Source organism: Coffea arabica, chromosome 8c (assembly GCF_036785885.1).
Source record: "Coffea arabica cultivar ET-39 chromosome 8c, Coffea Arabica ET-39 HiFi, whole genome shotgun sequence".
NCBI lineage: Eukaryota > Viridiplantae > Streptophyta > Magnoliopsida > Gentianales > Rubiaceae > Coffea > Coffea arabica.
The window spans coordinates 1,736,622-1,759,108 of NC_092325.1; the positions used below are offsets into that span (position 1 = coordinate 1,736,622).

Sequence of the window (22,487 nt, forward strand, 5' to 3'; positions counted from 1 at the left end):
CTGTTTTTTTCCAGGTGGGAACTTCAACAGATTAAGTGCTTTTTTCTAGGCTGGTTTTTGCACTTTTTTCTTGGCTGATATTTTCTGCTTGGGATGATTTAATATAAAAAATTTGATAGAATTAAAAAACACAAGCTCGTTAGTTCTATGTGTTTTATAGTATTGAATGTTTGAGAGTAAAAGATGGCTGTCTAATCATGTTTTATTATTTTCCTTTGTCAATAGTTGAATCATAATATGGATAAGTCTGCGGAAGATGCGTTTTCACAGCTAGGTAGAACAGGTGGGAATTCCACTAGTCCTGTGAATATCATTGACACAGAGGGGGGAAATGACAACGAGGAAGAGCTGGAATACTCTCTTGGCGACGAAGAATTTGGAAGTGAAGAGGAGCAGTTAGAAGGCGATACACAAGCTCCTGTTCAAACTTCAAACCAAGATGCTATTGAAGGTGATACTCTAGATGCTTTTAAAAAGAAAAAAAGAGCCAGAAAATCTGAAGCATGGGATGATTTCGAAGATGTGGAAGTTGGGCCTCAAAAAACAATTTACTCAGAGTGTAGGCATTGTCAGTCTAGATTCAAAAAGACGAAGACCGGTACAACTTCAAGTTTGTTAAGGCATCGAAAAAATTGTTCTAAACGATTGGAGAAACTCAAAATAGTAGAGGCACGCCAGCAAAAACTCAATTTTCCAGCTGCTGATTCTAGTTCAAATGCTCATTCCCTCCTTCATACTGGCAAGTTTGACATGGCTGCCATGAGACAAAGCGCGGCTGAGTGGGTGCTTATGCATGAGCATCCCTTTTCAATTGTGGAGGAAGATGGCTTCAACTTAATGATGAAAAAGGGGATGCCTGAATGGCAAAAAATCAGCCGGACTATCAACAAGAAAGATTGTCTTTCCGTGTATGAAAGAGAGAAGCAGAAATTGAAGCATTTGTTAAGTAAAGTCAAGAAAATCAGCTTGACCACAGACCTTTGGAAGTCCAAGAACCAAAAAATTGAATATATGGTTATAACTGGACATTGGATTGACACCCAGTGGAGATTACAAAAACGGGTCCTCAACTTTGTGCATGTTCCCCCTCCACGTCCGGGCATTGCCATTGCAGATGCAATTTACAAATGCATGTTGGATTGGGGCATTGAGACCAAAATTTATACAGTGTCAGTTGATAACGCGTCGAATAATGACACCGCACTACGATGTTTGAAGGACACCTTCTCGAGAAACAAGTGCTTGTTGGCCAAAGGAAAGTTATTCCATGTGAGATGTTGTGCTCACATACTTAACCTAATGGTTCAAGATGGCCTTAGTGAAATTCAAGAAATAATTCATGACATAAGGGCAAGTGTAGAGTTTGTAAACAAAACTGAAGGGAGGCGATTGATCTTTGGTGAAATTGTACACCAGCTGCGATTGCTTGATTTAGTGCTGATTTATGACTGCAAAACAAGGTGGAATTCGACCTATGAGATGCTAGCTTGTGCTCTCAAGTTCCATGAGGTGTTCCCGAGATTCAAAGACAGAGAGCCAAGCTATACTTTTTGTCCTTCCACAGAAGATTGGGAAAAGGTAAAAAAGGTGTGCAGTATTTTAGGAGTTTTTTGGAATGCAACTCATATAATATCTGGGAGTGATTATCCGACAGCTAATTTATATTTAAATGAAGTTTGTCGGATAAAAACGCTTCTAGATAGCAAAGCAAATGATGAAGACAACTTTATTCAATTAATGGTTTGGAAGATGAAGATGAAATTTGACAAGTATTGGGGTGAGTGTAATCTGATGATGTCTATAGCAGCTATCTTGGATCCCAGGCTCAAGATGCGAGTTATCAACTACTGCTTTCCATTAATATATCCTCCGCATGAAGTGCAAGCGAATATAAACAAAGTTCGGCAAGCATTGTATGATCTATATGCCGAGTATGTGGAGCTGCATGTTTCAAGTTCAAGAGGTTCTGGAGCAAGCTGTCAAATAGTGACAAATGATCCAGTTAGCAAGAGTAGCAGTAGTTCATCCTCTACAATGACACACATAACTGGAATGTGTGAATTTCTATCTCATATTGCTACTGTGGAACCCGTTCAACCGGAGAAGAATGACCTGGATATCTACTTTGAAGATGGCCTTCTCACTGCTACGGAGAAGTCGAGCCTGGATATTGTCAACTTAGATGCTTTGAAATGGTGGAAAAACACAACAAAATACAAGATTTTGCCTAAGATGGCTGCTGATATTTTAGCCATTCCTGTTAGCACCGTAGCTTCGGAAGCGACATTTAGTGCTGGAACTAGAGTGCTTGACTCCTACCGTGCTTCTTTAGCTCCAGAAACGGTAGAAATGTTGATATGTGCTGGGGATTGGTGTCGTAAGCTACACGGGGTGAAGAAAAGGGATAAGGTAATTATATTGCAAATTACTATTTCTTCTATTACAATATGTTTTATAGTTAGATTAATCTTGGTCTTTATTATTTTTTTTACTTTGCAGAAAATGAAGTCAGCACAAGAGATTTCATTGCCTATTCCTTGAACTTTTTCATGTTTTAGGTAATCTATATTCTTAGTTTTTTGGCTATTGGCCTCTTTATTCATTTGGCTGCTGGTTTCTTTATATGTGTATATGATCTATTTGGTGGCTGGTTTCATTGCAACTAAAATGGAAGTTATTTGGCTGCTTTAGTTCCTTTTTTTCAGATGATTTTTAGCTATTGTTTAATTTATTGTTTGGGCTATTCATTAGTTGAATTCTGGGCAGGATTTTTAGCCGCTGTTTTTGTACATTGTCTAAAACTTTGTGACTTTTTGCGCTTCAGACTGGGCCCTCCACGTCCGGGCATTGCCATTGCCATTGCCATTGCAAACTTATCTTGGTTCAATATGTTTCTGTTGCTGATCAGAGGAAGAGAAGAAGTTCGTGACTTCAATGATTGTCCTTTTTTATGTGGCATGTATTTTCTTATCCTTTTCTTTCTTTTAGACAACGTGTAAATGAGAAAATGTACATTGGGGTATTGATGATTTAAGTAACTGGCTTTCGTTTCTGGGTTTTGTTTAAATGGTTGAATTGTCGATTCTACTGTACTGAGCTTCTTGGAATGGTGGGGTTTTAGTTGTCTTGTGACTTAGTTGAGACTCGGATGATTGGTGATTTCTGCACTCTTTTGTATGATTGCGTTGGATAAGGTGGCAATGTGACTGTAATCTGATGTGAGTTTCACCTTGGATTAGAAATGTGCTTCAAATTGAGGGATGGGAACGGAATTTCAGAGTCATTTTATTTTGATATCAGATTGTCTTTCATTTGTATTGATGCAGCTCCTGAGGAAGTGTGAAGGATCTTTAATGTGTTAATGTATATGCCTAATGGAATTTTGTTCCTTCATTTCTCCGTTCCTTCAATTCCTATGTTTTCTTTTTTGTTCTTGTATGATCCTAATGATGTACAATTTGTTATTAGTGATTCTGTTTAAAACTTAAGCTAGGAGACGGAATAGAAGCCTCAGATTTAATTCCAAAAATTCGAGCTCACGAGTCAAAAATTCGAGCTCACGATTCGAGCTGCTCGCGAGCCCGAAATCGAGCTTCAGCTCGCGAGCCATATCGAGTCGAGCTCGAGCCTAGTATTTTTTAGTCGAGTCGAGTTCGAGCTCAATTCTTTAGGCTCGTCGAGCTCGAGCTCGAGCTCGAGCCCACCTATTTTTAAGTCGAGCTCGGCTCGATAAGTCCAAAACTCGACTCGGCTCGACTCGTTTGCAGCCCTACATAGACACAAAAATCAGGCAATCAAGCCTGCAGCCGGCCCCCATGATACTAAAAGACACAAAAATCCAAAATTAGGTGCACAATTACGTTGAAACCAGCACAATTCACTGTTACTCGGCCCTTGGCGCTTTACGTAGTTTACTAGGTTTGGTGCCCTGCGGGTTCCGCGGGATGTCCATTATTGAATATATTAGGATAATGAAAAATTTATTTAATAGCATAGATTTATTGTATTTTGTATGATAATGGAGCTGGAATAGTGGATAGAGCATTGATATATTGGATTCATTTATTTATAAATAAATATAGTAAAATTTATTTGATTTGTATTGTGTTTTTTAAAATTAATATGATCTAGGGATTTAATGGATAATATTGAAAAAAATTTGTTTTTGTATTTTAATTGTGGGGTGAGTAAATATTATTTAAATTAATGGAATATATATTAATTTTTTAAAGTTTATAGCATGGAAAATTAGGTGAAGAATTACATTGACAGTGTTATAATTTATTTTGTTTATTGGCAGTTTATGTATTTTAGACGATGATTTTTTTATAATTTGGATAGCTAGGATGAGAAAGTGTGTATTGTTGTAGTGGAAAAGTCTATGGAAATTATATAAAAGAATTGAAAATTTGCTGAGAAATAAATGCATAATAGATATTTTTTGGCAAATTTTGATATAGTTTGGGTGTTGTATGATGACATAAATTCATAATTTGGAAATAATTTGATATTGCACGTTGGTAAAATATGTGTTTATTAATTAAGTAGGTTTTTTTGGATAAGTAAAGATAATGTTTATTTAGTTATGAATGAATGTGATTGAAATAGATAGAAGTTGTATTTTTTTTTATTAATAGAATCTGAATAAATAAAGGATAATATTAATTTTGAGAGCTGAGAGATTTGATATATTAATAGTTTATTGATAAATGGATATTATTGAAAGTAAGTTGATGTATATAAATTTTTGTACAAGAAATAAAAATTATTGGACATGAAAATTATAGAGTTTAATCAGTGCAATTTGTGGTAGAATTTTTTAATATTTATTGTTTGATGTTTATATGAGTTATTTTATGTTACTTAAAGTTAGAGTGAATTTTGTATTAATATATAGTTATAGGTATATGATATATTTTGTAATATGTATGTATGTATGTATGTATGTATGTATGTATATATGTGTGTGTGTGTGTGTGTGTTTAGTATTTTATTTTAGGTGATAGAATAGTTTAAATTTTTGTAGTGTTTATATTTTTTGTGGTTTTGTTTGTTAATTATATATTTATTTATTTGTTTATGTATGTGTACATATATATATGTAATGTAAGATTTATTTAATAATTGATATTTAGAGTGTTTTGTATGATAATAGGGTCGGAATCATAGACAGGGATGTGACAGATTAGATTAATATATTTATAAATAGATATAGTAATAGTGATGTGATTTGTATTTTAGTTTTTAAAATGAATAGAATGGAAACATTAGTTAAAATAATGAAATGTAAATTATTTTTTTAAAATTTAAGATAAATTAATAATTTGGTATATTTTGGATGTGTTTATTTTTATATTGTTAGATATAACTGGGTGGAAAATATAGAGAATTTAAGGGACATATAGTTGGTATGCGTAATAAGGTACATGGGAGATGCTTAATTATGATTGTTGGAAAAAGTCTCTTCAGAAGAGCTGGAAATCATAGTTGTTTTTGTTGAGCAAGGTGAAGAGGATGACACTTCCTTCATACAAGAAGTGTTTTTGTGGGAACTCTAGCCAACCTTCTGTTTTTTCTATTCCTTCAACCTGAAAGATCCATCGAGTTTTAGCATGATAGCAGTTGATGATTCTTATGTCATTTACTTCCATAATATTTCGATAGCAGAAAAAATATTTACTTCCATAATAATTTATTGATCAATAAATATTACAGAAGTAACATTTATGAAATAGGGGGAAACGATCCTATAATTTTTGAAGCAATTATCTAATTAATCATCATTTTGTAGAGAATAAAAGTGATGTCCTAAAGAAATTTGATAAAAGTAATATTTTTGGAGCACAGGGAAATTATCTTACATTTTTCAGAATAAATGTGTCATTAATCAGCAAAAAGCAAAAAGGGAAAATCTGTATTCACTAATAAATGAACGTGTAATTAATTATTATTTTGTATTTTTTATATTTATTTTATGTCACTTGGTCTTAAAATGCGAAAGCTTTAGACTAATAATTCTATAACTTGCAGTTTTGTGTAATTTAAAATTAACAAATATTGTACACAGGGAAATTATCTTACATTTTTCAGAATAAATGTGTGATTAATCAACAAAAAGCAAAAAGGGAAAATTTGTATTCGCCAATAAATGAACATGTAATTAATTATTATTTTGTATTTGTTATATTTATTTTATGTCACTTAGTCTTAAAATGTGAAAGCTTTAGACTAATAATTCTATAACTTATAATTTTATGCAATTTAAAATTAACAAATATTGTAAAAATAGTATTTTTTATATCAAAAGCAGTACAATTGATTTATATTCAGTAGATCGACAAGGAATTGATTTTGTTATAGAAGCAAGGTTTTTAAAAAGTAGAGGGAAATTATGCTAGCGCAGAGTAACACAATTGATTTGCATTCATCAGATGGCGTAGAATTTCCTTGAACGTACGCATGCTGCAGCAAATCAATATATTTTTTGTTGGGATATTGGCGGCTGAAGACAGGAGATGCAGGAGCAGTGCAAGGTACAAATAACAAAAGGACAAAATTGAAGCCTAAATTACAAATAAACCAAGACAAAAGGGTAGAATCGGAATAGGTGACAAAAGCTAGAAGGAGGAAAGAAGCAACAGCAGGCAAAGCTGCTCTGTGCAACGTTTAGATGCAATGGTGAAAAGACAAAAAAGGGCGAAATCAGCAACAGAATTGCATTGAAACCAAGACAATTGACTGTAGCAGCACCTTCGGCGCTTTATGTAGTTTAGGATAGGATAGGATATAAGAAAGATAAGATAAGATATAACTGTTGGATTGGATGTTTTTTGTTCAATTTTTAATCTAGTTAAAATTATGGGAAGTTATAATGTAATTTTTTAAATTAAAGGGAATTAAATTAAACATTTAGCAAATCACAGTAATTTTTTTTTTTGGTATTTTACCCCTTTATTTTCACAAATAATAGCTCAAATGTCAAACAAATTAGTGAGTACATAACTGGGAACAACAAATTGCAGCACAATCTTAAACATGTAAAGCTTTAACTTGCGAACAACAAATTGCATCACAATCCATCGCACGCATCAAGAGGGTGATAGAAACTAGCCATGCTGCTCAGATTTTGCTCGTCCACAGTTCCGCTACAGGCGGAGTTCATTCCATTCCCCATCTGCCCAGAAACCAATGACAGCTTCCCGGATGTGTGCTATATTCCCGCGAACTCCAGTTTCATCAGATGGATTCTTCAGCTTCTCTGTCAATTTAGAACTCACATCATCCAAGTGAAGAGATTGAAGCTTTCTCAAGTGTTGAATACCCAAGGGCAACTCCTCTAATTGTGGAAGCTCTGACATGTACAACTGCTGGAGATGAGGCATGGCACCATTTCCCACCATTATCCATTTCAATCCCTGCATGTCCCCAAGGTATAAAGTCTCCAGCTTCAGAAACGCTCCTGCACTGAAATACAATTCTTCTCCTTCATAAGCTTGACTCAGACGAACTTCAACCAAACTGGGCAAACGTTGAAGGGATTCCAATGGATCATCTCCCCTTAACCTACTCCAGATCAAATCTATCTTCATCAAGCTGTGAAGACTATTTATCCAACGTGGGAGCTTTTCTAATCGGGCCCTCAAGATTAGCCCACGAAGTAACTGAAGAGAAGAAGGAGGTAGAGCGTGATCGATGTCAATCACTTCATCTTTGGTAATTGCTGTTACATTCAATTCGCGAAGATTGGTCAGCTTCTTAAGGGAGGAACAGAGCTCTTCTCCATCTTGTCTCCTAAGCTTGGTAATCCCCAACTCTCTTAATTGGATGAGCTTTCCTATTTCTCCAACTACTGTTTTTTCATCATTCTCTGCATCTATGAATAGTAATGTGTGCAACGAAAGCAGTTCTCCAATTTTAGACGGAGCTTTAAAACCATAACACTTGTAATTGGCATCTGAAGAATCAACTACTTGGAATACCCTGAGATGTCGAAGTTTCTTTAGCTTCAGCACTTGTATAGGTAATTCCCTCACATTAGTCTGACCCAAATGCAAATGTTCTAGATTTTTAAGCTTTTTGATGGATTTAGGGACTTTTTTAACTCTCGTCCCTCTTAGGCACAAAAACCTGAGATGAAATAACTTGAAAACCTCATTTGGGATCTCCTCTAATTGCACATCTCTGAGATCAAGTAGCTTTAGTAGCTTACTCAATAAAAGCTCAGATAACAAGGTTGGCTCTGTGTTTGTTAGTGTAATCAAGGATCGAAGATGTTTCAAATAATTGCTTCTTTGGGTGAGGGAATTATTGATTACCAGACGATGTACCTTCTCACTCGGGCCCCTTGTGTGTTGTAGACTGGCTAGGGTGATCATGTTCTGTTCCTGAGACTTGCGAAGAATGAATTCTCGCATTAGGTCATGGATACGACAATGGTCGGGTGATCCATCCCAGGATACCTCAGTTACTCGGACTAAGCTCCTCCTTATTAGTTCTTTGAGATAATCAAAGGCTACTTCCTCAGCTGTCATTCCTCCTCTGTCTTGTACAAATCTTTCAGCAATCCATAATTGAATGAGCCGATGGCATTGTATTTCATAATCCTCGGGGAAAATACTTATATACAGTAGACAGGTCTTAAGATGGGAAGGTAAATCCTTGTAGCTAAGAAGAAGTATCTTTTTAACCATATCCTGCTCACCTGTCTTTTCTTCTTCACCTGCCAGACTATCTCGAACAATCTCCCATTGGTCTGCTTTGTCTTTATCTTTGTCTTTTGAAGCCAATACCCCACCAATTGCAGCAATGGCAAGGGGCAAGCCCCGACATTTACTCAATATGTCATGTACAATAGCCTTCAGATGCATAGGGCAGTAGCTTTGTTGAAATGTCTTGTCACAGAATAGAGTCCAAGAGTCTTCAAAAGACAAAGGCTTCATTTTGTTGACATATCCTTGAGATTCTGGGGAAGAGGCTTGGGCTACATGAGGTAGTTGTGTCGTGATCATTACACGACTACCGTTACCACTATCAGGAAGTGCAGATTTGATTGAATTCCAGATACCCATGTCACATACATCATCAAAGACAATTCCATACCTTTTCCCCAGGAGCAATTTTGTGACAGAAGATTTCAGCTCGGCTATGGATTCAACTGCATAATTAATTGGCCTCTTGATTTGGTCGACAATTTGTCGAATCAAATCTTGAAGGAGCTCCTTAATGCTACGTGTTTGGGAGACAGTAATCCAAGCAGTGATTTGGAACTGTTTTCGTACATCGCCATCTTCATGGACTTTTTTAACGAGGGTTGTTTTCCCTAGCCCTTGCATGCCAAGCACTGAAATAACCTTGAGATTGGAATCACCATCAAGGAGCTGAGAAATGAGTTCCTGTTTGGGCTTTTGGATGGCTACCAGCCTTTCCTTTCCCACAAGAATTGCATCATCCCACCAGGTGTTGGCAGTAGGGGCAGATCCCAGAAAGTGCTGGTGGGTACCATGGTCAAGTCGGTATCTCTGGCGCAGTTCAGAAATATTTCTGAGTCTGGACTTTATTCTCTGAATCTCGCCGGCAATCTTGTGACGAGCTTGCAAGTTTTTTATGCTGTTGAAACAGCAAGAGAATCGACTTGCATGATGGTGAGCCGTGAGAACCGCAAACTCGTCTAGAACATCTTCAATGTCATAAGTAACTTCCCTCACTTGTTTCATCCATGCTTGAATCGCATGATCATCATCTTCTTTAGCTTCTGCAACTTTAAGGAAAGCTCTCATGTGATCCAACTCATCGATGATATGCTCGACTTCTTGTTTAAGACCTCCCAATAGATTTCCTTCTTCAAGGAGAGTGGTTGAGAGCTGATTTAACGCCAGGGATAAAATTGTCTCCGCCATTTTTGTCCTATCTTTTTTCCTTCCTCTGTATAAGCTACTTTGGACGGATTTTTGATAATTCTAGTAGAAGAATCATTTCTAATTTATGAAGGTTGATAGTAATCAATGAACTAGGGAAGACCATGTCTTGATAGAATATTAAACATTTAGGTATTTCCAAAGCAATGTATCTGAATAATGAACGTTTCTTTCCAAAGCAATGTATCTCTGGCACATATTCCCATGACCATGAGCAGAATATATGAGCCTCAAGGCAATGGATAGGAGCTAAAGGGAATGATCTCTGTTGGGGAAAGGAAGGAATAAACTCATAAAAGATCATTGCTTGCTGGAGAATCAAACTACCTACCTATCTACATGGTCTTTTCACCCGTTCTGCGGACACATAACCTTGCTTCTCCATACGTAACTTCATGTTTTGATCCTTGTACTATTTTTTTTTTTAATTTACATTTTTGGGTTTTCTGGATAAAATAGTACTACTTATCATAAACACGGGCGAAATTTTAGAGCAACTTCAGAAACATGTGTGTTAAAGTGGAGCTCAAGACTCCCAGATAATGAGAATCTACGTTAGTAAAAGAACCCTCACACCCATTTACAATTTCTTTTTTAATATTTCAGTGAAATTTAAATACTCCATTAGTTAGCCCTTACATTACTCAATATTCAATATTCCATTAGTCAGTGAAATATTCAATATTCGCTATGTTTACTAGACAAGCCATTATTAATGCAGGTTTGTACAAGCAGAGTGAGGACAAATTGGGTTTACGTATTATCTCTCACCAAACTTTAAAAGTTATTATTTGGAGCTTTTAATGAAAATTTTCTGGTAGATATTATTAACACACTTCTAACCTGCCTACCTCCTGATCGTTTGCTAAATCAAATATAGAAAAGATCAAGAAACTAAAGGATAAAGAGTAATATACAGTACATTAACAACATCATGTATTTTACACTATACATACGATAAATAAGAAGGTAAGACACAGAAGATGATGAACTTCTCTCATGGATGTCGAAGGGAAGAAAAATTACTAATAAAAAATAAAAACGAAAGAAGAGGGTACAAACTACTGAAAGGGAAGCCACAAGCTAGCAAAGATTATGTTTTCTTCTTCTTCGCCCACAGCCAGCGGTGTCTCCATTTCCTATCATCTGTATAGTAACCAATGAGAATTTCAGGAATGTGTGCGATTCTTCTGTAATCTTCACTGTCTTCCTTCTGATTCTCTAGCAGCTTCTCTCTCAGTTGAGAACTCATCTCATACAAATTCAGCCGTTGAAGCTGGATCAAATGCTGAATACCCATAGGCAACTCCTCTAGTGATGGAAGTTGTTGCAGGAATAGTTTTTGGACATGAGGCAATGCACCCTCCTCCACTCTCATCCATCTCAACCCTTCCATTCTCTTTAAGTGCAACTGCTTCAGCTTTAGGAATCCTCCAGCCTTGAAGCACAACCCTTCTCCCTGGTAAGATCCACAGAAGTTAATTTCACCCAAATTGGGCAAATGTTGGAGGGATTCAAGTGGATCCTCCTCACCCCTTAACCTGCTCCAATCCAAATCTATTCTTACCAAGCTGTGAAGATGAGCTACCCATTGTGGCATCTTTTCTAAGCGGCCACACAAAATCAGCATACGAAGAGATTGAGGAAACGAACTAGATGATGAAGAAAGAGGAGGAGGATGATGATTTAGATCGATTATCTCATGATCATCACCTTTTGCAATTGAAGCAACTCTTAATACCTGAAGACTGGTGAGGTTGGCAAGGGAGGAGCAGAGCTCCTTTCCATCCTCTCTTCTTAACTTTGTAATACCTAATTCTCTTAATTGGGTCAACTTTCCTATCTCCTTAACTATTGCAGATCCACTACTTACATCTATGCAGTTTAATATTTCTAAGGCAAGAAGCCCTCCCATATTCGATGGAGCTTTAAATCCGTGATGTCCATAATCATCATGTGAAGCATCAACTCGTTGATGTATTTTGAGAACCCGAAGTTTTTGCAGCTTTAGGATTTCCATAGGTAATTCCCTAACTCCAGTGTTTCCCAAATTCAGATACTCCAAATGTTGAAGCTTCCCAATGGCTTTTGGGACTCTCTCCACTCTTGTACCACATAGGTCTAGATGCTTGAGATGAAACAAGTTGAAAATCTCATTTGGAACTTCCTCCGGTGTCTCTTGACCAGTTAAATCCAAAACCTTTAATAACTTACTAGTTACTACTCTCTAAAACTTTAGATAACAACATTCTAGACAGTAGTGGGTTCGTGGATCCAACTGTAACAAACGACCGAAGGTGGTCAAAGCAACAATTTTGTGTTTGTTGGTGGTGCTGGGTGTTGTTACTGCTACTAGTATGGACTATTAGACGGCGTACCTTCTCGGATGGCCACCTTGTTGGTTGTCCAGCAGTAATTGTGACCATGTTTTGTTCTCTTGACTTGGAAATGATAATTTCTCGCAATAGGTCATGGATTCGACAATATCCGGGCATTCCTTCGTAAAACACACCAGTCACTTGAATTAGGCTTCTATTGACGAGTTCACTAAAATAACCCCAGGCTATATCTTCAATACTCATTCCTTCTCTCCATTCTACAAACCTTTCAGCAATCCATAAGTTAACAAGTCTTAGGCACCCTATTTTGTAATCCTCAGGATAAATGCTTGTGTACAACAGACATATTTTGAGATGCCAAGGCAGGTCGCTATAACTGAGAGAAAGTATCCTTTTAACTCTGTCTAGCTTACCAGTGCCTTCTAATTCAACCCCAAGACTGCGTCTAACCATCTCCCATTCCTCTAGTCTATTTACATCTTTCAAAGCCAAAAGCCCACTGATTGCAAGGATTGCAAGGGGCAAGCCCTCACATTTGTCCAATATACTTTTGGCAACATCCATCAAATGGCCAGGGCAACTATTTCCCTTAAAGATCTTGTTGCAAAACAGGGTCCACGAATCTTCCAAGGACAGTGGCTCCATTCTGTAGATATAACCTAGAGATTCTGTACAAGAGGCAGAGGCTACATCAGCTTTTCGAGTTGTTAACATGACACGGTTGCCGTGGCTACTCTCAGGCAGTGCAAATTTGATTGTATTCCAAAATTCCACGTCCCATACATCATCAAAAGCAATTGCATACCTTCCAGCTTGTTGAAGAAAATCTTTGACAATTTTTTTCAGCTCAGTGGTAGTCATAGACTCTATCGATTGTGGGACTGGTTTCTTCCCTTCCTTGTGTAACTGCTGAATCAAGTCTTTCAGGAGATCCTGAAAGTCGCATGTTTGAGAGACAGTTACCCAAGCACGAACTGGGAAATGCCTTCTAACTTCAGGATCCTCGTGGACTTTTTTCACTAGGGTAGTTTTGCCAAGTCCTCCCATACCAACCACTGAAACAACTTTTAGTTGGTAATCATCCCTTTTGAGGAGCTGAGAAATTAGATGTTTCTTGGGATGGTCAACGCCAACTAATTTAGCTTCTTCCACAAGCAGTGCGTCATCTCTGCTATAGCGCCATGTTGTGTTGTTCACAGCAGAAAGTGAGCTGGACCCTTGGGCAGGGATACCATATTCGGATTGGTATCTTTGATGACCTTCAGAAATACTTTTGATTCTGGACTTGATGCTTTGTATTTCGCTAGCAACTCGATGACGAGCTCTCAAATTCTTGATGGAGCCGAAAATTCTCTGAACAGAGCCGTAGAATCCTGTTGTGCGATGCCGAGCAAAGCGAGCTATAAATTCATCAAGAATGTCTTCAGTGTCATAAGCAGCATCTCGCACTTGCTTGATCCATTCTTGGAGCCTGGGTTGAGCATCTTCTTCTTTTGCTTCTGCCTCTCTCAAGAAAGCTCTCATGTGCCCCAACTCATCCCTAATGAATTGGACCTCTTGCCGAAGCCCACCCAACAGTCGTCCCTCCTCGCGCAGAAAAGTTGAGAGTTGATCCAGCACAAAAGAGAGAACTGTTTCTGCCATGTTCAGTCTTTCTTTCTAACTTAAGAATGTCGGGGAAGGCGGGTTCTCGTTTATAGGACAGTCCACTTGGTAGTATCTTGAAAGGCGGGTTCTCGTTTTTATAGATTCATAAGCTGATGAACTTCGATGCTATATGGTGCAGTATTTATCAAAAAGAAAAACCGCGTCAAACAGAAAAAGAAAGAATTAACCAATTAGAAGAAGCTGAAGCAAGAAACATGATTGTGAAAGACGAAGCTGCCTTACCTGCCATAATATAAAATCATGGAAGCTATTAAGAAGGCTCTGTTTGCACGTCTTCGGGGCCTTCTGTCAACTGTGGGTCCTTTGGTGGGATCAGATGGATTATAAAGATAAAGGAGCATCTTTCAACTGTGGGTTCTTTACGCGGGGAAGGACGTTATTGATTTCATTGACGAAGAAATAAAACTACTACAAAGTCTGTCCTATATGGAACTAATTTCTGCTGACCAATTAGTATTTGTAATAGCAAAGAAACCTTTGGAGCAAACCAATCCAATACGGTGTCTGACCAAAATGTGAACTATATTGATTCAAGAGGTCTATGAACAGCATGCAAATTTAGCTAAAAAAGTAATAGCAGAAAATGATAAGGAGTGCATTAAAAAGAATCAAATTTCTTTGTAATTACGAAATTCGTTGGAATTGTTGTACCACTCAATCATGTCGTGGCTTATTTCTATGTCCAGCATAAGACAATTGATGTAAGCCCAAATCCGATTTCCACCATCCTATCATATCTAATTAGTCTGTCAGTTAATTGTAATGTCAAAAAAATTAGAAACACTTGACAAAGTCAAATCTATAATTATCTACGTCTAGAGGTTCAATTTTTTCTTTTTTTTTTGGGCTAGATTATATTCACCTTTAAATCGTTGAATTAAATTTTCAACGCACCAAGGTTTTCCCAAATCGCTTCATACAAGATCATGATTTTTGTTCTGATTTCCCATATCATCTCAGCATTTGGTATTATGGGGTCTTGCTTTTTACCTCATTGTAATGATATATGTGGAACTAAATGGGAGTTTAGTTAGCGGAAGCCGGAGCTTACAAATGAATCTGTCCTTTTGCAGTTTTACCTGTGCGAGAATAATTAATATGTGGGAAAATCTGGCTACATATCTGCAAGGACTAAATAAATATTGACTATAATTAACGAGTATGTATCCTTATAAAAAAATATAGGGATATTGTTATGAAAAAGAGAAATTTGAAACTTATATATGGTTAGATTTGTTTTTCCTGAATTTAATGAGTTATAGGCTAAAAAAGTTGTTGTACTTCAATTTTTTTTTTTTTTCAAATCCTAGTATGAAGCTGCTACCGGAGTTAATGAATTGAAATTCACTAGTAAAATCAACTATCTTAGAGCCATAATATGAACTTTTTTTTTTTAGTCCAAGCGGGAGTGTCATCCAACCCATCCCTCCCCGAGCCATAGTATGAACTCAAATGTGATAAGGTGCATTATATGAGCTACTTGAATACTGTACGCTGAAAAAGCCGCTTTGAAACAAAAGAAGAAGCAGAAGGCACAAAATTTTCCTATGGTTCCTAGAAATAGCATAAGAAAGAAGATAGAAAGATATTGTTGACATTATAAATTCCTGTCAATTAATGTTCGTCATTTCTATATGGTAACTTACTACAAAAAAATTGTCAAAATTGTGTGAGAAAGTTAAGGACGAAATACGAGGAAAATTCTTACTCAACAAGAAACTGCAGCAAAAAAAAAAAAAAAAAAATTGGAGTAGAGCCATTATGGTCAATCAAAAAGAAGAAGAAAGAAGTAACCAATTACAAGAAACTAAGGCAAGAGAGACGATGGAAATTGAATGGAAAGAAGATAGACAGCAACGTGATTTTGAAAGGCGAAGCTGAACTACGAAATCATGGAAATTATTAGGGAGACAGTGCAGTTGGTGGGGCGTTTACTGCAGGACCTTTCGACTGTGGTTCTTCGATCAAATGAAGTAGTGGCTACCAGTGTACCACACCATCGTTCAAAAGCAATGATGTCTTAAACTTAAAACGTGGTGGCTAGGACATTGATTTCATTGACGTAGAATTAAAGGGAAAATACAGATTTAGTCTCTAATATTTGGCCTTTATGCAGTTTTAGTCATTAAAATTTTGAAAAATGCAAACTTGATTCTCAATGTTTAGCACGTGTGTAATTTTAGTCCCTAAAATATTGGTAGGAACAAATTTGGTCCCCCATGTTATCATTTTGAAGCAAAATTTAGGATGATTGACGTAGAATCTGTTACGTGTGATTACATGCTTGTTAATTTTAAATATCTTAAAAAAGAAGTAAAATAGCGAGTACCCTTCAATAATAAGACCAATTTACATGATGCCATGCTGGTAACTAATTAATCAAGAGAAAAAAATGAAAGAAAATTTGTTAATCTATATGAAAAAGTAAATGTTACGATTTTGTGCTTGGCATAGTCAGGATAGAGTGTAAAAGTGAGTTCTATATCGATGAATTGGGTGCTTCAACTGATTTTGGTTTAAAAATTTTTAATTTTTACTAGTTAATTAGTTAGCATACGAATTATTAGTTCTTAATTTTGTTGTTTAAAGTTAGCTACTATTTTGCTTCTTTGTTTTGAAATGTAATTTAATGGACACATAATTAGACATGATTAAATTATGTTAGTAATTGAAAATAATTCTTCAAATGTCCTAAATCTATTTTTAAAATGGATATATTAGGGACCAGATTTGCTCTCGCAAAAATTTTAGGGACCAAAACTACACATTTATGTTATTACTTATATTATTAAATATAAAGAATTGGATTATAACTAAATTATTATATTGTGTATATATATGTATTATATATACATCTATAAATTTAAAAATATATATATAATTTTTTTTCGTGTGCGGGGGATGAGGCGGGTGTATGTTGCCTTGCCTCAGCCCCGTTTTAAGGTAGGGGAAAATTTTCTCCCCCTGTCCCGTCCCATCCCCCGCCCTCTTTTTATTCTTGCGGGCACCTGCCATTGTTGTCATCCTTAGTTTTAAGTATCCTTATATTAGGGTAAATTAAACGTAATCTTCTATGGTTTCACTCATTGTCATATAACCGCCATAACATTACAAAATATCTATTTCATTCCCTTAGGTTCAGTGTAAACTTTACAAAAAATAACCTCTCTAACATCACTATTTCAAATACTAATAATGTCCTTATTTAAATGATAAAGTGAATAAATGTTTAACCACCTTGGATAAAATCGCAAGGAAATTATGTGGATAAATGTAAAAAATACAATGAGGTAAAATGCGTATTTATTTAAATCATAGAGGGTTAATTGGATTTTATGATTCCATCACACAAGTTTTTGGGAGCGCATTTAGTTGAAACACCTAACCAATGGTGCATTCCTTCCATTTTCTACTTTACATAAAATTACATGAAGGTTATATAACTATTATGAAACTTTAGAGGTGTTATGTGGCATTGAAGAAAATTATAGGGGGATTATATGTAATTTATTCTTTTTTACATGAATTGCTTTTTCGACAAAATGATATAGAACTTTGGGGGGGGGGGTGGTCAAATGACGTTGTAATCAATAGAGAGAAATTTGAGAAGAAATATGAGGGTCCAAATGTTATGTATTAGAAACTAGCTTCCTGAATTTCAAAAATGAAAGTTAATTAGAGATCCTCTCTTCATATTCTTTATATATATATATATATATATTTTAACTCAATAGAACTTAAAATTTGCTAGCGCCATACGTTGATCAGACAAATTGCAAAACCAATCATTCTTGATTGCCCACATGTTGCTAAACCTTATCTTCAGCATTCGTTCTCGATTGCCTGCCTAATTTACCTAAAATTTGTCACCTTTAGAAGTGAAATTCTAGTTTATTAGTTTGATTTTAACCTTTTACTATTGACCATTACTTTTATTGAAAAAACTAATAATGAAATTTTAACCTAAATCATGAGGAAGTCATATATAGGTTTTTTTTTTTTTAACCATATGAGAGTTATTTGATAAAGTACCAAATCACAGGGGATAAAATGTAATTTACTTAACTTAATATTAGCTAGCCCTTGCAATGGTAAAGCAAATGGATATGTGATCAACGTATCCAACATTCGCATGATAAAGAGTCGCATAATAAACTTGGTGTATACCCAACATTCGCTACATTTACCAGACAAACCATATTAATTGGATTTACATATACAAGCAGACATCAGGATAAATTGGGTTTACATATTATCTCTGACCAAAATTTTAAAATTGATCGTTTGCTGAATAAAGATTAAGACACAAAAAGATAGAGAGTTATACTATACATCAAGCATTATACACAATACATACAATAAATAAGAAGGTAGGACACAGAAGATGATGAACCTCTCTTACGGTCGAAGGGGAAAAAATTTACTAATAAAAAATAAAAAACAAAAGCAGTGTTGTCCACAACAAGGAGGGTGCAAACCAGAGAAAGGGGAGCCACGGCGGCTGCTGCTGCTGCTAGGAATGATTATGTTTTCTTCTTCTCCCATAGCTGGCGCACTGTCCATTCTCCATCATCTGTATAGCAACCAATGACAATTTCAGGAATGCGTGCAATTCTTGTGTAATCTTCACTTTCTTCCTTCTGATTCTCTACCTTTTCTATCATTTCAGAACTCATCTCATACAAAGACAGCTCTTGAAGATGGCTCAAGTGCTGAATACCCAAAGGTAACTCATCTAGTAATGGAAGTTGTTCCAGAATGAGTTCATGGAGACGTGGTAATGCACCCTCCTCCACTCTCATCCATCTCAACCCTTCCATTCTCTTTAAGTGCATCCACTTCAGATTTAGGAACCCTCCAGCCTTGAAACACAACCCTTCTCCCTGGTAAGATCCGCAGAAATTAATTCTACCCAAATTGGGCAAATGTTGGAGGGATTCAAGCGGATCCTCCTCGACCCTTAACCTACTCCAATTCATATCTATTCTTACCAAGCCGTGAAGATGAGCTACCCATTGTGGCATCTTTTCTAAGGGGCCGTACATAATCAGCAGACGAAGAGATTGAAGAAACGAAGAAGAAGAAGAAAGAGAAGGGTGATTTAGATCGATTATCTCATGATCATCATCTTTACCAATTGAATCAACGCTTAATTCCCGAAGACTGGTGAGATTGGCAAGGGAGGAGCAGAGCTCTTTTCCATCTTCTCTTCTTAACTTTGTAATACCTAATTCTCTTAATTGGGTCAACTTTCCTATCTCCTTGATTATTGTGGATCCACTACTTGCATCTATGCTGTCTAATACTTCTAAGGCAAGAAGCCCTCCCATATTTGAGGGAGCTTTAAATCCATGATATCCATAATCATCATCGGAAGAATCAACTTGTTGATATACTCTGAGAACCCGAAGTTTTTGCAGCTTCAGGATTTCCACAGGTAGTTCCCTAACTCTGGTGTTACCCAAATCCAGAAACTCCAAATGTTGAAGCTTTCCAATGGCTTTCGGGACTCTCTCCACTCTTGTATCGCATAGGTCCAGATGCTTGAGATGAAACATCTTGAAAATCTCATTTGGTATTTCCTCTTGTGTCTCTTGACCATCCAAATCCAAAACCTTTAACAGCTTACTACTCCTTGAAATTTCAGATAACAACGTTTTGGATAGTAGCGGGTCGGTGGATCCAACTGTAACGAACGACCGAAGGTGGTCAAAGCAATAAATTCGTCTTTGGTGGTGGTGCTGGGTGTTGTTACTGCTACTACTACTATGGACTGCTAGACGGCGTACCTTCTCGGACGGCCACGTCATTGGTTGTCCAGTAGTGGCTGTGACCATGTTTTGTTCCCTTGACTTGAGAAGAATAACTTCTCTCAATAGGTCATGGATTCGACATCTTTGGGGTATTCCTTCATAAAACACCTTAGACACTTGAATTAGACTTCTATTGACGAGTTCACTGAGATAATTCCAGGCTACATCTTCAATACTCATTCCTTCTCTCCCTTCTACAAACCTTTCAGCAATCCACAAATTAACTAGTCTATAGCAGTCTATTTTGTGATCCTCTGGGTAGATGCTTGTGTACAACAGACATGCCTTTAGATGCCAAGGCAAATCATTATAACTAAGAAAAAGTATCCTTTTAACTCTGTCTAACTTACCAGTGCCTTCTAATTCACCCCCAAGACTGCGTCGAACCATCTCCCATTCCTCTGTTCTGTTTACATCTTTCAAAGCCAAAAGCCCACTGATTGCAAGAATCGCAAGGGGCAAGCCCTCACATTTACCCAGTATAACTTTGGCAACATCCATCAAATGGCCAGGGCAACTATTTCCCTTAAAGATCTTGTTACAAAACAGGATCCACGAATCTTCAAAGGACAGTGGCTCCATTCTGTAGATATAACCTAGAGATTCTGTACAAGAGGCAGAGGCTACATCAGCTTTCCGAGTTGTTAGCATGACACGGTTGCCGTGGCTACTCTCGGGCAGCGCAAACTTGATGGTATTCCAAAATTCCACGTCCCATACATCATCAAAAACAATCGCATACCTTTCAGCTTGTTGAAGAAAATATTTGATAATTTCTTTCAGCTCGGTGGTAGTCATGGAGTCGATCAATTGTGGGACTGGTTTCTTCCCGTCCTTGTGTAACTGCAGAATCAAGTCTTTCAGGAGGTACTGAAAGTCACATGTTTGAGAGACAGTTACCCAAGCACGGACTGGGAAATGCCTTCTGACTTCAGGATCCTCATGGACTTTTTTCACTAGGGTAGTTTTGCCAAGTCCTCCCATACCAACCACTGAAACAACTTTTAGTTGGTAATCATCCCCTTGGAGGAGCTGAGAAATTAGATGTTTCTTGGGCTGGTCAATGCCAACTAATTTAGCTTCTTCCACAAGCAGCGCATCATCTCTGCTATAGCGCCATGTTGTGTTGTTCACAGCAGAAAGTGAGTTGGACGCTTGGGCAGAGATACCATATTCAGATTGGTATCTTTGATGAGCTTCGGAAATACTTTTTATTCTGGACTTGATGCCTTGTATTTCGCTAGCAACTCGATGACGAGCTCTCAAATTCTTGATGGAGCTGAAAATTCTCCGAACAGAGCCGTAGAATCCTGTTGCGGGATGCCGAGCAAAGCGAGCTACAAATTCATCAAGAATGTCTTCAGTGTCATAAGCAGCATCTCGCACTTGCTTGATCCATTGTTGGAGAGTGGGTTGAGCATCTTCTTCTTTTGCTTCTGCCTCTCGCAGGAAAGCTCTCATTTGCTCCAACTCATCCATGATGAATTGAACCTCTTGCTGAAGCCCCCCCAATAGTCGTCCCTCCTCGCGCAGAAAAGTTGAGAGTTGTCGCAGCACAAAAGAGAGAACTGTTTCTGCCATTTTCAGTGTTTCTTTCTAACTTAAGAATGTTGGGGAAGGCGGCTTCTGGTTTATAGGACAGTCCACTTGCAGTGTCTTGAAAGGAAGAAAGAAGGGTAGGCTATAGATTCATAAGCTGATGAACTTTGAAACTATATGATGCAGTATATATAAAAAAGAAAAACCGCGTCAAAAAGAAAAAGAAAGAATTAACAAATTAGAAGAAACTAAAGCAAGAAACATGATGGAAATTGAAGACAAGAAGATAGGCAGCAACGTTAGTTTGAAAGACGAAGCTGCCTCTTACCTGCTTACTATACAAAATCATGGAAGCTATTAAGAAGACTGTGCAAATGGTGGGGTGATCAGCCTTCAGGACCTTCTTTCAACTGTGGGTCCTTTGGTCGGATAAAGATAAAAGGAGTGACTACCGCAGCATCGTGCAAAAGCAATGATGTCGAATTATTTAACAAGGGAAGGAATAAAGTTAAAACGCGGTTGGACTGGACATTATTTATTTCATTGACGAAGAAATAAAACTACCACTGCAAAGTCTTTGCACCTCCTCCTCCTATGGAACTAATTTCTGCATTTTTTTTTAGCCCCTTGGACCAACTAGTATTTTTGTAATAAAAACGGATGGAATATCAAAGAAACCTTGGGAACAAATCTCTGACCAAATTTTCGGTATAGACATGCATGTGCGTTTAAGTAGTTAAAGAGGAAAGAGCACGAGAATGAGAATGAGAATCTATTTATTTAATGGTGTGCTTGATAAAATTGAAGTTTAAAATCTGAATTCATTAATTTATTGAATTGTTAATCTAATATATTTGAATGCATATCACGTTCAGTGATAAGTGAATAGCATATCACTTAATTTTGGGAGTAAATTTTATTTAAAAATTCAGTATCACTTAATATATATATATATATATATATATATATATATATATATATATATGTATGTATGTATCTGTATATGTATGTATGTATATATGTATGTAGGTGATAGACATTTGCATAGAGAGGCTTATTTGGTATCTAATCTAGAGCGATATCCGCAAAGCCAACGAGGCAACCACAAAATTAAAAAAAATAAAAATAAAACGCCAAGTGATCGTCAACCATGGGATTCCAAAAGAAAAGGAAAACAACAAATTAAAGAGGAGAATCATCGAGGACATTGAAAA

General features: G+C 36.8%; 4 protein-coding genes across 4 annotated transcripts; 1 reads left to right on the forward strand and 3 right to left on the reverse strand.

Annotated features, from left to right (window-relative positions):
• Window positions 1-231: 231 nt before the first annotated feature.
• On the forward strand, window positions 232-3,092 carry LOC140013824 (zinc finger BED domain-containing protein RICESLEEPER 2-like). The gene is made up of 3 exons (XM_072063994.1): window positions 232-2,409; window positions 2,500-2,558; window positions 2,825-3,092. Exons 1-2 carry the CDS (start codon window positions 238-240, stop codon window positions 2,539-2,541), a joined length of 2,214 nt encoding a protein of 737 aa, XP_071920095.1. The 5' UTR covers window positions 232-237; the 3' UTR covers window positions 2,542-2,558; window positions 2,825-3,092.
• A 4,053-nt stretch (window positions 3,093-7,145) lies between these two features.
• LOC113707054 (disease resistance protein RPM1-like) lies at window positions 7,146-9,896 on the reverse strand. The gene has a single exon (XM_027229209.2). The coding sequence runs from the start codon at window positions 9,894-9,896 to the stop codon at window positions 7,146-7,148; it is 2,751 nt and encodes a 916-aa protein (XP_027085010.2).
• A 1,111-nt stretch (window positions 9,897-11,007) lies between these two features.
• LOC113703475 (disease resistance protein RPM1-like) lies at window positions 11,008-13,897 on the reverse strand. Its single transcript, XM_072063834.1, has 2 exons — window positions 12,293-13,897; window positions 11,008-12,141 (listed from the first exon to the last, which is right to left on the reverse strand). Exons 1-2 carry the CDS (start codon window positions 13,895-13,897, stop codon window positions 11,008-11,010), a joined length of 2,739 nt encoding a protein of 912 aa, XP_071919935.1.
• Window positions 13,898-18,219: 4,322 nt separating this feature from the next.
• On the reverse strand, window positions 18,220-21,781 carry LOC113706890 (disease resistance protein RPM1-like). Its single transcript, XM_072062476.1, has one exon. The coding sequence runs from the start codon at window positions 21,313-21,315 to the stop codon at window positions 18,445-18,447; it is 2,871 nt and encodes a 956-aa protein (XP_071918577.1). The 5' UTR covers window positions 21,316-21,781; the 3' UTR covers window positions 18,220-18,444.
• Between the last annotated feature and the right edge of the window lie 706 nt (window positions 21,782-22,487).